Below are 17,039 nucleotides of genomic sequence, written 5' to 3'. Positions count from 1 at the left end.
TACTTAATATCCAAATGATGTAATATATTTCTTAAGGAAGACCCATTTGCAGAAAAAAGATGATTTCTTTCTTTCAGTAAATCAAAGATTAAAGTCTTGCCCCAATACTTAAATCCAATTCCATCTTACACATAAACTAATCTCTTAAAGAAGAGTACACTTTGTCTCTTTGAGCATTTAAGGGTTTGGGTGATGCATAAATGTGGAAAAAAACACAAATTCCCACAAAATTATATACAGTGCGTCCCAGAAAAAACGAAACCGAGATTAAGCGATGATTTATCATAACTTAATCACAAATACAATAGACTAATGACCCACCAATGTAAAGCTTAGAATCTCCTCTTTCATTTGATATTACTTAGATTATTCCCCATTCACGCATGAGTGAGGGGGAAAAAATTAATTTGAAGAAAGGATACCAAAAACTCATTTGGCGGGGGGTATCTGAATTTAAAAAAGAAAATCACATGCCTAAAAAGTTCAATATCAGCTCTTTTATTTGATACCTTAATCACAAAAAATGGTCAAGAAGTAAAAAAGTTATGTTCCCTCGAAACAATGCTTGCATTTCCATAATGTCATTAAATAAACGTGTTTTCAACGGTCTCCCACAGGTGCTATCGCATGGTTAACAAAAGACTTAATGCATGGCTGATCGTCAACAAAACGGAGTGTCAAGTGAGTTTGAAAGCTAGCCTGTAGAACCTCTTCATTTTATGAAATTATTGAAATTCAAGCCTTGTTTCAAATAACAAGAACTTTGTTATTTCTTGACCATTTTCTGTAATTGAGGTATCAAATTAAAGAGCAGATATTGAACTTTTCAATTACGTGGTTTTCTTTTAGAAACCCAGATACAGCCCGCCAAATGACTTTTTGGTATCCCCTCTTCAAATTGTTTTTGCTCACTCATGCGTGAATGAGAAATAATCTAAGTAATTTCAGATGAAAGAAGAGATTCTAAGCTTTACAATGGTAGGTCATTTGTCTATTGTATTTGTGATTAAGTTATGATAAATCATCGATAAATCTCGGTTTCGTTTTTTGTGGGACGCACTGGGTGATTTCAAGTACGGTGTTCAGTGTTGGTGTTGGTGTTGAGAGCGGAAAAAGGCCGCTGAACCGAGCTCCAACACCGAGCTGGGTTCAGAGGAATGATACCGATTGCGTTATCGATAGCACATGACGTCACGCCTCTGCGCTGCGCTGCTAAATCATTTCAACTTCACGCGAGAAGTCTCGACGACGAAAATGAAATCGGAGAGAAATGCATTAAATTCTCATCGTACAGAATACCAATGTTTTAATTAATTCAAGAATTCGAAAAAGTGAACATTATTCTTCATCAAAATATATACAGCTCAAATGATTTGTACTCATCTTAACTGTAAAAGCTAATTTTACGGGGATGTTTCATCGTGTTCGCCGCCTGTTCACGAGCTTGAGATTGCCAACACCAACACCAACACCGAACTTGAAATCATGATTTTCCCAATCCCTGGGGGTTGGTGTTGGTGAATGGGGAAATTGCACGTAGATCGTCAACACCAGCCGCAGTGCTGGGTTCAGCAGACGACATTCAACACCAGCATTCAACACGAACTGCCGGATATACGTCATATTTTCCGAGGTCAATCCCAACACCAGCCTGATTTCAAGTACGGTGTTGTGGCTGGTGTTGGTGTTGTCACAACACCAACACCAGATTTCAACACCGTACTTGAAATCACCCACTGTATATTGTGAGCTGATTCAGCTAACCCCTCCAATATTTTTCGGGTTGAAGGCTGGGATACTGCAGGTCAACAATTTTAATTAACTCCTCCTGAATTTTAACCCAAGGATAGATGGAACATCATCTCACCTGCGAGGTAGCCTTTGGCATGAAGAAGGTGGTTCGTCTCTTGTTGGTATCGATGCTATGCTCATACTGCTTCAATGTACTTACACAGATATCTGGCAGAGGGCATCCTGTCCGCACACTAACTGGTCGGGACAGGTTTATGTGGACGGTCACTCGGCCACTGAACAGAGTGCCTTCCTCATTCTATATTTTCATGGAAAAAAAAAGAAATAAAGGAGGGCCATGAATTAAGTGTTGGGAAATGCAGAGGTCATTGCAGCAAGTTCAATACTATAAAATATTATAATTGTACCCCTAACCTATCTTTTAAATTTACACCTATCCTTTCGGACACAGAGCTACACGATACGCTTATGCACAAAATATGTAAATTACTGAAATATTTTATAATTTGGATATTCTTATTCATGTTGCTTTCATACTCAACAGTAATTGGTTGACTTTCCACACACTATTTTTGCTTTTCTAAGATTGTCATGACATAAAAAAATGGTCAACATTATTAACGTTTTTTTCTACAAAATTTATATTACAGTGAATTATGATCTTACAAAAATGGTAATCTTTATTTCTCATCTACAAATATTTATTTCAACATTTTAGTTTCTTCATATCGAATTCATCATACTCCTTCAGTGCATTGTATACAAAATCCTCTGCATCTCTGCACCACAAATTGGCAATGTCATGTATCATCAGTTGTCCGCCATGCAAAGAGACTATATTTTTAACTCCTCTGATAACTGCAATCTATATACCAGCTGTGGCATGCATCTACACCACTTAATTGTCTGTAGTGATGATGGATGAAAATGATCTCCTACAATGAATGGAGTTCAAATATGAAACCCATGTGGTTTCCCTGTCTAATCATCTGCCTTGGACTTGGAGTCCTAATCATGAGGTTCAAGGTGTATCACTATTAGATTTTAAACTCAGCACTGATAAGATTCTTTGAAACAAAAACCAATTCTGATAAAAGAGAACACATCATATTTTCTCCTCTTGCAAAATTCCTTATCGCAGGGTTCAAGGCTTTGTGCAAATAGAATATATTCAGTCAGGCATAAATACTTCAACCAGATTAAAATAACAGTATTGCGACTCACAATTCTTGACTTTTTCAAGTAATTACTTCTTCATTTAGTAATTATCTTATATGTCAGAATGACAGTTGCTTCTTTAAATCTAAATGAATTTGAATCTGTGAACAGTGTATTCAAAGTTAGTTTTTAAATGAATATTAATTGAAAACTTTTTTCTTCTAATTTGATTCTAGAGACTTCCTCTTTTCAGTAAGTAAGAAATAGCCAAATTAGATAAACCATTTTGTACAATAAATATGAATATAGACAAAATGCTTGACTAGGATAATACATACCAGTGTTAGCGATTCACTCTTTTGAGATCTGAGCGTGTTGAACTTGTCAATCTTTGGTTCTAATTCTTCCCTTGTCAGGAACACAAAGCTCTCTAGCTCATTCTCTATGTCCTGTAGAATAAATACAAAGTAATGAGCAAATAATACCAATATTCAATGATTTGACATTAATATGAATTATGAACATCTGTAATTGTTATCAATCAAATCTGATGATATCAGACTAATAGAATGACGAATACATTATCCCATTATAGGCCATGCTTTAAATAAGAAACAAACATTAACAAAGTGTCACAAAAATAATCTAATCTGCATGAAGATGATTTAATTACACTGTATAGCATCAGTATTTAGAGCAAAATGGATACTAATATCGAAGGAAACATAATCATTTTGGTACTCCTGGTGAAAAGGTACGTGTAAAGGATGTTCAGCCAAGGAACAAGTTCACCATCTTGGGCTGCATTTATGCCACCTCGAGCCAGAATCATGATTTGAATCATGATTAAACATGAATCACAATATCACAGAATCACCATTTAGACGACCTTCATTCCAATGCCGTTTCTCCTCAGATTCGGGCAAATCCAGTGCGCATCACTAGTGCACAGTTTAATAGAGGAAGTTTTTCGCACGTGTTTCGGCTCTCGAAAAATCTTTTACTTCCAGAATTCAGTCTATTATACCTCATTTTGTTTACTTCTAGGGTCCATGCTTCTATCCATATTTTCGGTTTATCGAAAATGGTATTCGGAAGTGAATTTCAGCGTAGATCCAATTTAATATTGACACTGTTAACTTAACAACTGAGATCCTTGTCCAGTAATAGAACTTGAAGTTGAAGACATGACCAAAAAATGAAAAGTAGTGGACGATGTGATGACCAACACAGAACTTGAACATTACAAGAAACGCATGTATAGCACATAATTATGTACATATACACTGAGCATATAGAGCGCCTTGAGCTTGGCAAGAGTCAAACCGTAAGTAGCCTGACACAGTGACGTCATAGAATCATGATTCAAATCACGATTGCGTTTATACGACCTTGTTCGTTCGTGATTCTACAGAAACGTCTTTCCAAACGCCCCTTTTTCCGTGTTTCATGTTTGTGATTTAAAAGACGTTTATTTTCACTTTTGACTAAACGCAATCGTGATTCTGCAGAATCATGATTCAGATCATGATTCTAGGGTAAAAAAGTGGCGCATAAACGCACCCTAGGTCTATACTATAACTCTGGAGTATGACATTTTAACAAATTGTACTCGCAATTAAAAAAATATCCTCTAAGATATCTTGACACATGTACATACACCAAATAACAAAGGAAGAGTCCTCATGGCTGTTTCATACATGTAGATCCAGTATCATCCAGTAAACTATCCAGAATGGTAATAAATAATCTTGACATTCACCAAGATCCAAGACACAAAAGAAACCACAATATAAGATGCTAAAAACAAAATATATTGATGGAAACCCAAAAGTGTAATGTCACTCAGGGTACAAGCTGGGATTATTTCAAGAGTATTGTTCATGAAACTGTGGAAATTTACAAATTTCCTTCACAAGACACTCCTACAATGTTAGTCAATATATCCCCTAGTAAGATCCTGTATCCTTTCAATCTTCGTGAGGCGCCCCCGAAAGTAAAGCTGCTGAATTGTCCGGTTTATTGAGATTTCCGAAGTCATAAGTTGAACTTCAACATGACAGACCCAGTTCTAGACGATAGTGCAAAGGTGTGGTACATGGGTTAGAACTGAACTTAAGCAGACAACAATATGATCCTGCATTTATTATTGCCTTGATTACTCTACTTCGCTAAGTCAAGTCATAAAAATTCCTTTTCTACTCAGATGCATGCAGTTTGTTCCATGATGTTATCAATCACTGAGAGTAAATAGTGTTAACGTGACAGTGTGTTATCAATTTATCTGACTGAAATTACTGTAGAACCAAGAAATCATGTTTTGAGCTGCTGTTTACAGTGTCGTCTAGGCCGGCCCACGATTTAACAGTGTATCAAGATTAAGGAACCTATACCTACCACAGTGTCTCAAGGAATATGGGATCATGAGTAAAAACTGTCCAGGAGTGACAAAACCTGACTCAATAGTGATAGAAGTCGGTAATCTTTCAAACTAAACATGGGGCCCCTAAGATATGCATTGACTCACTGTATTTGAGGTTCAATCTTTCATTTTCATTCATAAGACAAAGACCAAAGAGTTGTAACATCAAAGGTTATGAAGAGAGGCAATTAAAAGACATTCCCTGAATTGTTTCCTTTCTCCAACTTGACCAAGTTTTTACAAAGGACAGTATTTTCTTGGATACTGGACCTCAACAGGAAGGGAGGAATCTTCTTCTAAATCGGGAGAACTCTGTGAAAGAAAACTTGCAAGGAGACACAAGTAAAACTTCCTGACTTAAAAATGAAAAAAATCTTTAACTCCAAGAGCATATGTCATGTAACATCTGTCAAAGCAAGGCAGAACTAGTAAACCACTGTTATTAAATTACCACATCCATTTCTGTCCATTTATTTCCCTTCTTTTACTCTGATGCTGATCCACAAAAAAAAGCTAATTCTGTAATCTATTCAGTGTTACATAAAATAAATTTACCCCCCCCCCCTTTGGGAATACAATTTTTCAGTTAATAAAGAGGCTTTAATAGGAGGAAATTATGATCTGTAAACAAATTTTTGGCATAACTCTTATGTGTTTAAGATCGCATGCTCGATCTGTAATGAAAATCACAAGTCAGAAAACTTGGAACCAGTGGGATTCGAAACTGCCAACTACTGCTTGCCGGGCAGCGAATAAACCACCAGGCTATTCTGGTTCACGGCTAAGTAATAATGAACTGGAATTCGAATACCCTTGATCCTCTTCTTTCTGACTCATTAATAGGCAAATGCAGTCTGCTGTTAAAATAAAGAGGCTTTAATAGGAGGAAATTATAATTTGTAAACAAATTTCCGGCATTACTCCTATGTGTTTAAGATCGCGTGCTCGCATGCTCGATCTGTAATTTTTTTTTTAAACTAAAAGAGCACCTCAAAATCAGACTAGACAATGTTCAATGACCATTAATGAGTTCAATGACCATTTCACTTCAGTAGGTGTGAAGCTAAGAGAAAACATCAACAGTAATAGCACAGAAAATTCATTTAGAGAGTGTATGACTGGTCATTTTGAAAAGTCGTTGTTTTTACATCCTGCTACGGAGAGGGATATTTTAAACGTTGTCCTGAAACTTGATGTAAGTAAAGGTCCAGGGTATGATTACATTCACCCCAAAGTCTTGAAGAAATCTATTCATATAGTCTTGACTTCTCTTTGTAATATAATTAATTTGGCCATAGAACGTGGTATATTTCCTGATGCACTCAAAATCGCCCGAGTAACTCCGGTTTTTAAAAGTGGTAATACCTCTTCACTAAATAATTATAGACCTATATCAGTATTATCAATTTTCAGTAAGATCTTTGAAAAAATTATATATAATAAGTTGATTGTTTTTATTGAAAATAATAACATTTTATTCGAAAAGCAATTTGGTTTTAGAAAAAACCATACTACTTGCCATGCACTTTTAAAATTTATCGATAGCATATCTCAGGCTTTTGAGTGCAATGAATTTTTAATCAGTATATTTTTAGATCTATCAAAAGCTTTTGATTGTATTGATTTTAATATTTTATTCCATAAATTGTATTTTTATGGAATTAGAGGGACTCCATTGTTATTATTGAAAAGTTATTTATTAAATCGTAAGCAATATGTGAGCATTGGCAATAATACATCAGCATATAGCAATATACAAATGGGTGTACCTCAGGGATCTAATCTAGGCCCATTATTATTTTTATTGTATATAAATGACTTGCCAAGTGTTAGCAGTATTTTATCATTTATTCTCTTTGCTGACGACACAACAATATTTTTATCTGGTAATGATCCTTTTAATATGAATTTTATATTAAATACTGAAATAGCCAAAATTCAACGATGGTTTCTTGCCAATAAACTTTTTATTAATTTCGAAAAAACAAATTATGTTATTTTTAAAACACATAATAAACATATTGATAACAGTGCAATACGAATAACAATTGCCAATAAAGCAATAAAGCAGGTTAATCAAGTAAAATTCTTAGGAGTAATTCTTGATGAAAATATGACATGGAAATATCATATAGATTACATTTGTAAAAAGATTTCTAGAGTAATTGGAGTATTGAACAGAGTCAAAAAAGTTTTACCATTACGCATCCTTGTAAATATATATAATACCTTGATCTTGCCACATTTGAACTATTGTCTGATTATCTGGGGTGGCTGTGCATCATATTTATTCCAAAGAATATATGTGATTCAAAAACGTGCAATAAGGGTAATAACAAATTCCTTTTTTAGAGCTCATACACAGATTTTATTTTTTAAGCTAAAACTTTTAAAGCTAAATGAACTTTATGAATCGCAAATTACTTTATTTATGTACAAATATTTCAATTTAAATTCTATTTTTCCATCTTGTTTTAATACTTATTTTATATTTAATAGCAGTATAAATAATTATGTAACGAGAAATTCAAACAAATTATATATACCGTTCTTTCGTTATACGCTTTCTAAATCTACAATTCGTTATAAAGGACCAAACTTGTGGAATAATTTACCCGATACTTTAAAATTATCTGTTACATTCTCATCATTGAAACGTAGATTGAAACAAAACCAACTGTCTACTTATAGTTAATAATTCCAACTGCCTATCTGAGGGGGGGGGGGGTTGTTTTCGATGTGTTCGTGTCTGTTTTGTTTGTTTGTTTTTTGGCCACTATTCTATTTGTGTTTTTAATCGTACCATAATGTAGTAATCAAGGGAGTCGGCTTTGACAGGTCAATGGCCTTTCTGACTTCCTACATCCGCTACATTTTATTTTCATTTCTTTTATATTTTGACAATTTTGTATCGCTTATACTGTGATTTAAATTATTGTACTCCTTTTTTTGTTGTATACTTGTACATATGTTTTTAAAGGATGTCAAATAAATGAATTGAATTAAAAAAATTAGATGACATCATTTATTTCCTGAGATTATGTTTTGTCACATAATTCCCTGCAAAACTAATCATCTTCAGCTTCAAAATGAGATTACTAAAAGCTTTCAAATTATGTCATGTCATGTGGGCTATCACATGTATGAAAAACACCATTAAGGAAACAATCACACAAAATATTTAAACTAAAATCCAAGCACCCAGCATAAAGCTTGGAACTTGATAAATGTATAACTTGAACTCAATCAAGACATGTTCATCAGAAGCAGGTGCATGTATGGGCCTCAAAGGTATTTTTTAGTACCTCTACCAAAGAATTTAAATTCTGATTAGGAGGGCTCATGCACATTGACCCCAGACACATCACCCTGGTGGGTGTTTCATAAAGCTGTTCGTAAGTTAAGAGCGACTTTAAGAGCGACTGCTGAACCTTTCATACGCGCGTAACCATCGTTAATGAATATACCATTTACCACAATAAAGGATCACCGGTCGTTCTTAAAGTCGCTCTTAACTTACAAACAGCTTTATGAAACGGCCCCCAGGTGGAGTTCTGAAATAGTCATGTGACTCAATAATATGGATCCCAGGGAAAACTAATGTTATGGCAGACTCTAGAAAATGGCATCACATAAATGTAATCATTTCATTTTTTGTTTCTTGTTTGTCTTAACTTCCTGCTTCTTCATATTCTTCTATGAATCAGAATCCCAGAGTTACAACTGTTATACTTGCAGATCAGTATATATTGTTGTTTTTCAGAGGTTTGGGGAGGGGGCAGGGGGTGCTAGCTTAGATTTATTTTTTTTCTTTTCTTTTGTCATGTACCGAGTACACTTTTCTCTAACTTGTAACATAAAGGTGAATAAACACTATTAACCATGGGAAAACCAACTAAACTTGCCAATCTCGCTTGGATATCAGGGGTGATTGTAATTCGATGAAAACATTAACCAATCAAACTATTTCACACCCTAATTCAACTTGAAGTGGATAAGGAAATAAAATTCACCTAATCATCTAATTCATGCATAATACCTTTCTGGGTCGGATCCAAAGGTACTACATACATGCACTATGAATGTGTGCACAGTAGTGTTGACGAAAAAGTAGCAAGGGCATCAGTTAAGGTTCCCATTATAGCAAATGTCAAGTCTAATCCTGAAAAATGCTGTATGGACTTTACAAAGTCATGTAAGGGCTTTAGCACAGACAGCTATGAGCCATCCCACCCCTTCCCTATCCTTAAAGGAAAATGAAAGGATAGATTTATTATCTGATCATAAAGTGATTACATTTCACTGATTAAAATAAAATTAAAATGAGGCAGAACGGTTTCCTATTTCCCATGATATGCCAAGTCAAAGTTATCAATATTTTGATATTTGAAAGACCCATGGAGATCGCCATTTTGCTCATACTCCCTATATCTCCGTGGGGGGTTGTGACGTCGGCGACGTACAACTCGGTGTCCGACCTTGGCACTCACCTTTGATTGCTAGCATAAAATACATCGGCCAGAGTGGTCAGAAAGGGGCACAAAATGCAGCTTTTGCCAAATTCCTGATCCGCAGAAGAGGCCAGAAATCTCTTTAAAAAATGAGTGGCTGCACTAAAGGTGGAGAAATACAACAATTCTTCCCAATTCACGAGGAATGATGTTATTCGTAGCGAGCATTTTACCGATTTCTTCGGCCGAGTATTGGGACTCGAAGTCGTAGGCTCTCGGGCCTTCTAACTAAGTTCTATTTCAATACAAACGTCCGATAAGTTTTGTTTTATTTAAAATCGACGGTAACAAATAATAAACAACGTTAGATATGTTGAAAAATAGCACAATTAACAATTTAACGATATTCAAACGGGATAGACAACCAAACTTCCAACATAACAGTTAACACAATCACTCGGTTCGTGGGCCGGCGGTCGGCACTCAAGGGTTCATTACATGCTGCCGCGCACAGAAAAATCAAGCCACAGAAGTCGTGTGTTGTGGACACCAGAAGGAAGATCCCAGCACGCGCGACCCACTAGATAGAAATCCACTGCCAAACGCGGTTCATGGTGCTGGCTTATAATACTAACCTCGCAATACGTGTGATGAGTGGGCGGCCGGGGACGGCTGTACTGTCTACGTACAAATTTAGCTTTGTCTAATTTGCCAATTTGGTAATCGTAAATAAATGTGTAAACATTTTCATCAAAACTCATCAATTTGTGTTTTAAACCATAAAATAATTTGAATAGCTTTTTGATAATATTTTCAAGTGTTTTTATGTGTATATTATATTTATTTCTTGTAAAAAAAAGTATCTATATTATGCGAACTCGGGATTGGTTTCAGCCTGTGACTAGCTGCACATGGAAGCTAGTACCGAGAGCAGTTGTACGTCGCTGACGTCACAATTTTGAACGAACCTCGCAACAATGGCGATCTCCATTCAGAGACTTTGAACGTGAAGAAGTCTAACTTTGAAGAGGTGGTACTCCACTCTGGGAAATCGGATATGGGTATAAGTGGATTCATTTTGATTATCATTTACTTATTAATGATATTATGTGGTATTACATTTTGGGTTTCATTCTCCTTTAAGCTAATGAGACATACTGAAAGAATTGTCAATGTTCCTTGTTTCAATAACATTTGAGAGCCAATTTGAATTTACATATACATCTCCTCCCAATTTGATTCATGAACTTTCAGCTAGACTTGAGACTTGGGTAATTTTATTTTCTGACTGAAACGGTCATATGTAAGTGAGCCCATCCTCTATGCAAATTATATTGTTTGTTTGCTCCATCTCAGATGAGCTGATGTTGACCTGGATGAAAGGGTGTGGTGATAGAAAATAGGATGAAATGTCACACCTTCACTGTAAACAGGCTATATCCTGTCCCTCACATCTCATGGTTTCATTTACAAACAGCATGACAGATCTAAACTATAGACTTAAAGGGCTTCATCTGGTGCTCTCCTACAAACTCAAAATGATAGCTTGCATTTGTATTTACTGGCTTTGCAATTGCAAAGTATAAGTAAATAATTATTGAGATTGGGACTTACTCTTTAATCTTCACTTGTCTGCAGTTTCTGGAGGACAGGGAAGGGGGGGGGGGTTCAAGTGATGCTCGTTAGCACTATGTTCTCTAAGTTATTAATATCGAGTCTATCTGGAAAATAACTCAATTGAGAGAGCAAGTATATCAGGATATGCCTTATCCAATTTCCAAAGATGATTGTCATGACAATAAAGTACATAATCATCTAACCTGCAACCAATAATGCAGAAGATTGTTAATAATGTGGGACTGACAAGGCAACACCCTGACAATCCTTCATTTCCTTGAACATCATTCATATCCTCAACATAAAACTTTAAACTGCCTCCTTCACTGTGACGCATATTCTATGACATCATATGTTAGTTCCTATAGCAACCAACTATAATGAAATATTTACTATCCAGTCTGAGACACCAGAATTAGATAGATTTAAAATGATGAGCCAAGAAAATTTCTAACATAATTTTGGATGAAATGTGCCAGCAACCCTATTTGGATGACACATAAATTAAAGCTACAATTTGGAAGTTGACACACAAATACAATGTAGGTCTACATGTACAATGACTTTACAAATTTCAAGGTGTAATTATGCCTTTCTGGGAAAGCAGTTTCAGAAATAACTCACAGGGAATGTTTATAACCAGATTTACAAACAACAATGAATGCAAAAGAGATTGACTGGATTATAAAGATGTGTTCATCTTCCATGATCCACATTTGATAACCTGGGGCAATTACAATAATTCTTGAACTGTAACCCCCTTCCATCTCAAAGAATGGGCAACTTCATTTTTATTGTAGATTTTGAAAAGGAAGTTCATATTGCAATCCAGAATGAAATGAACACTGATAACACTGTCTTTTTCAATTACAGGAAACTTTTAAATTGGGTTATTTTATAAGTACAGTTACACTGCACACTGATTTCCCCTATTACTGTGCAGGAAATCGACGTCATTGTTCATTGAGAGATAAGAGGTAATTGCAGGAATTTTACCATAAAACTTAAGGTGCTGTATGATTCGATAACATTTACGAGTCACTAAATAGATCCTGAAGTTTGGAAATCTTACAGCCTCTCCCTCATTCTCATTTTTCATAATTGCCTCATGATGGCAATTTTATTGTAGAAAAACATTGATATGATCCTGTTTAAAGGAATCCATTCATTATATGTATTGTTCTTCTTCACAATAAATTACTGGAGTCTCTTTTTGTAATAATTCAAACAATCTTTTTTTCAGCACTCTCAATCGTGCATTAGGTTTGCCTTTGTTTCTTGTAAGGCAACTGATTATTTTTTTTTACCTTTAATCATAACTGATCTTACAAACCATCTAAGCTTTGCAATCTTCTTACCTCTACTGAGACTAGAGTGTGTTGTGGTGAGTGATCTGGTGTGTCTTTCCGTAGCTCTGGTGACTCTGTACAGTCCAAACCTACATCATTTAAGCACTTGTAGTGGCATGTGTATTTACAATCTGTAGCAAAACAAAGAAAACACAAGTAAGATTATTAAGAATTCAGTTTGTGTGATAGAAGTTCAAAGATGAAGACAGAAATCATGAACACAGTGACAATACACTGACATGACACTGCACAAATTACATGTATATTTCTTTTCATGTCTTTGTAAAGAGGATGAAATATGAAAGAAAGAAATCAATCACAATAATACATAATTGAATAAATATGGGGAATAATTATTAATGACAGAGCATGCTCTAAATATCAACAAACACAAGCAAATAATACAGCATACTGTATTTATATACTGAAATTGTTCATTCATCAAAATACCAATTCATTTGCACTATGACAAACTTATCATTTCCATTCTTTCCTAATATATAGCTGGTCAAAAACAATTTCTTTGTGATATCAGATTTAGTCGCAGTCAACTTCAATTGGTCATTATGATTAATCAATCACTACAACCAAGTTTACTAGCCTACCAAATATTTCAAATCTGATCGTGAGACTTCAAATGTACTTCAGTAATGCCAAAAAAAAACTTTTAACATTCTCCTTGATTACATTTTTTATTCAAATGAATCTATATGTACATTAAGAAATTGTCTTTCACAAAAAATGTAAAATAATTCCAAACATCTGTATGATTTTTTTTTTGTTCTACGGATCCATTATAACAAACTAATATGTGTGATGATTATATGTGGCATATTTTCTATTTGGTATTCAACTTCCTTAGAGAAACTGCACAACACTACAGAAAAAAGAATCAGCTTTTCTAACACATGAAAGGAGTATAACAAAATATGACCACTAAAATGAAAAAGGCAGTAATACATTATAGAGAAAATACAAATATACACATGTTCGGAGAGAAAAAATAAGGAAAACAAAAATGCATTCAGGCCCTTTCCTGCTATTAAAAAAAGGCACCTACTTTGGTCATATTCATATCTATAAAATAATAAAAATCTAATTGCCTCCAAAAGACAGACAATCTAACAACCAACCATATTCACCACTTCACATTATCCACGTAGCTGCAAAATATATGAAATATACACTTGACTTGATAACACATTTGTATACCTGGAAAAGTTGTAGGTGAGGTATTATTGGAATTTCCTGGACATTTATTGGTTGAGGAAAAATGGAAGAAACAAGAAAGGTTTACATCTAGCAAAATTCTAAATCTTGATTAAATACAAATTTTTATTCAAAAAATACTACACAGGGAAATGTACACAAAAACTTAGATCTCCAAACCCCCAAACAAACAGCCTTCAATAACTAGTTAATGCAGGATCAAAATAATTTTGTTGAATATGAAATTAATTCTTACGGGTCATAATGGTAAACTTTATAAATTCCCAACAAGACTATGAGGAAAAAAAGAATTATCTTCATATCTGAATAATTTTCAGTTCTAAATACAATACTGGAAGTTCACTTCACTTGTTACAGCTGATGGTTAAAGGAGGGGGTAGGTAAGAGAGGGAGACAGATAGAGAGCCAACTATAGACTGGAGGTAACACAAATTTTTAAGCTGATTGTCCACCCTTTCCCCGCAAAAAAGAGAGTTGTCTAAAACACAAACAAAACAAATAACTGAATGTATTTCTTTCATAAATTACTATCAAAGACCCCAAAATGAAAATATTGACTTTGGGTGGTATTGCAAACACAGAAAATGCTCAATAGCGCATATAAAAATAGAATGATTATTCAACTCCACACTCATTACTTGAATATATTTTTTAATAAATTAATTTCATCATAGACAACAAACCATTTGTGACATTCAGATACTATCTAATGATGAGATCTAATGAACCATGCATAATATGATACTGTATAACATTCATGTGCAGTCATGTGCATTACAAGAGAGTCAATATTTTAACATGCTCCTCATGCATCAGGCAAACACAAAATGGTGTTCACAATAAAGTTGTTTTGATAGAATACTGGAAATCAGAACACTGCTAATTAAATCAACTATACAATGGAAGATTTCAATTATATGTCAATATCAACAGCTACTTTCTAGTACTTTTTTTCTTGAACTTTGAAATAAGAAAAAATGGTGAGTGTGAAAGAGATGTGTGGCAGAGACTTCCTCTAAAATGAAGTTGGTGTTTATAATACAAATATAAACACATTATCTTTATGAGAAATGGAACGAACATAATTTACACTCTGAAAACTGCAATAAGATGGGAAAAAAGAAATGAGGTATAAAAGTTCTATAAACAACAAACCTTCATACATTTATATTTCTTTGTTTTAAATACTGGAGCATGTCCAAAATCATTAGTGGTAAAAAATTAAGGCCAAGAGAGAAAGCTCAGCAAAGTCGGTGGGACATGATAAGGGGTAAAAAAAAAATATAAGAGCAAAAGACTTTTTTAGTCTTACAACAAAAAGCTGTTGACCAAGACATAAACAAACAAAGCAACTCGTCTGGCATAATAATTTTGATTAATGATATTCTAATGAAATGATTTTGTTTACATGAGTTTGTCCAAGTGATGTCCAAGCAATATCGGACACCTTGCTTATCTTTTTAAACTAACAAATGTGGGGGTATGTTTTTATCTGAACTTTAGGGGACATAGTTACTGCTGAGCTTTGACACTCTTTCTCTCTGAACATGGAGGTAGAATGCTCTGAACAAGGTTTCACACTAATATTGAATAAAATCTTGTTTTTAAAGTCAGTATCATCCTGGTGTGACCGTGTGAAGATTTGTTGTTGAACTTACATCAAAAGCTACAAATGAAAAAATAAAATGAAAAAAAATCAATAGCCAAAACTATCACAAGTCATGAGGTATTTTTTTCGCTTTTAGGTGTACCATCACAGCAAAGGCAAATTACATAAATGTACATTTCAACGTCATATTTTCTTGTCAAAGTGGAGTTGATAAAAGCAGGTTAGGCTAGGATTCCAAGCATAAACGATGATGAAGTTTCCGTGCAACGCAACATGAAAATAACGAGTATTATCAATTTGTATAGAATACCTCTCCAGACTGGGTTCCAGTACAACCATGCATCTTTGGTCGCTTCGGTCATTATACATGTTGAACCTGGTTGGTGGGGGTAAAGGATCTGTTATTCATTTCTTTCACTGCTAAGATATTATGTTGCTTCTCATCATGTTGCAATTATGACTGCTGTAAGAACCTTTAATCACTAATCTACTTCTTACCTAATGCCTCTGATTTCAAATCATACTTAATAGAGCATTAGTCAACAAACATCTGTTTGTGATTCTCCATTAAAAAATGAATATGTATAGTGTGTTTAAAAAATCTGAGTGGGTTCATTGTAACTACCCTCAAACACGAACCCTATGGTTCAAACCTCCTTTTTGCTCTACTCACTTTTACTACACATTACCAGGCCAATATACCTATAAAAACATTCCAACAAATCCATGATTCAGTACAGGAATTTATAATATTCTTGACAGATTGGCTTTCACATTCGCAGTCATAATTGAAATACCAACACATACAGTCTGAAAAATTGAGAACAAATGCTTTTGAAAATGCTTCGCAGAAATCATGTCTGTTTGCACTTTTAACAGAGAACTTATTTGTGAGTACGGTGAGACAATGAATATCATGTGACTATTATAGAGGTCACATTGTTTCATCCTTCATCTCTATCACATGTTAGCAGTAGTTTGATTCTTGAATTCAAGTTCAAAAACAGATCTGTTTCTTTATGATCCATTACCACACTAATTTCTTAATTGTTTCTTGGTATCGCAATGCTTGGCAATACTTAGTCAGCTTCTGAAAAAGACATTTAATTTTATTTGAAAATAAAAAAATCAGACCCATTTTATGTTCTTGATTGAATGTCGGCTGATGTTAAATATTTCTAAGATAAGCTCAAGCTTCCAATGACTATCCAATTCATTGAATTAAATTAACAATGGGAGGGCCACTTTCTAAATGTGTTGCTATGTCAGGGGGAGTGATTAATTTAGTTTTATCGAGAATTGATTTTTGTTTAGGATTAGTCCAACCCCCACAATTATCACTAAAATCAACACTTCTAGATCTCCACCCAAATCACTGTCTTCCAAAAACTTAAAGAATGTTTCTTGTATACCAGTTGATATTTTCCCACTGATAATCTTAAAAATGTTAC

The 17,039-nt window shown here is 34.4% G+C and overlaps 1 protein-coding gene across 4 annotated transcripts in view; it reads right to left on the bottom strand.

Annotated features, from left to right (window-relative positions):
• Positions 1–17,039, bottom strand: part of LOC129257047 (ras association domain-containing protein 5-like) — a 38,234-nt gene that overhangs the window by 16,546 nt on the left and 4,649 nt on the right. Inside the window, exons 2-6 of one of the 4 annotated variants that reach the window (XM_054895274.2) lie at positions 15,899–15,964; positions 13,962–13,997; positions 12,759–12,880; positions 3,249–3,359; positions 1,868–2,050 (exon numbers count right to left, since the gene is read on the bottom strand). In XM_054895274.2, coding sequence (XP_054751249.2) covers positions 1,868–2,050; positions 3,249–3,359; positions 12,759–12,880; positions 13,962–13,997; positions 15,899–15,964 — 518 coding nt within the window. The remainder of the gene's footprint in view (positions 1–1,867; positions 2,051–3,248; positions 3,360–12,758; positions 12,881–13,961; positions 13,998–15,898; positions 15,965–17,039) is intronic. The other 3 variants (XM_064097341.1, XM_064097342.1, XM_054895275.2) reach the window with 3 other exon arrangements.

Source organism: Lytechinus pictus, chromosome 3, assembly GCF_037042905.1.
Source record: "Lytechinus pictus isolate F3 Inbred chromosome 3, Lp3.0, whole genome shotgun sequence".
Lineage (NCBI taxonomy): Eukaryota > Metazoa > Echinodermata > Echinoidea > Temnopleuroida > Toxopneustidae > Lytechinus > Lytechinus pictus.
Note: the sequence above shows the minus strand (reverse complement) of the source record. Positions and strands in the feature narration are given on the sequence as shown.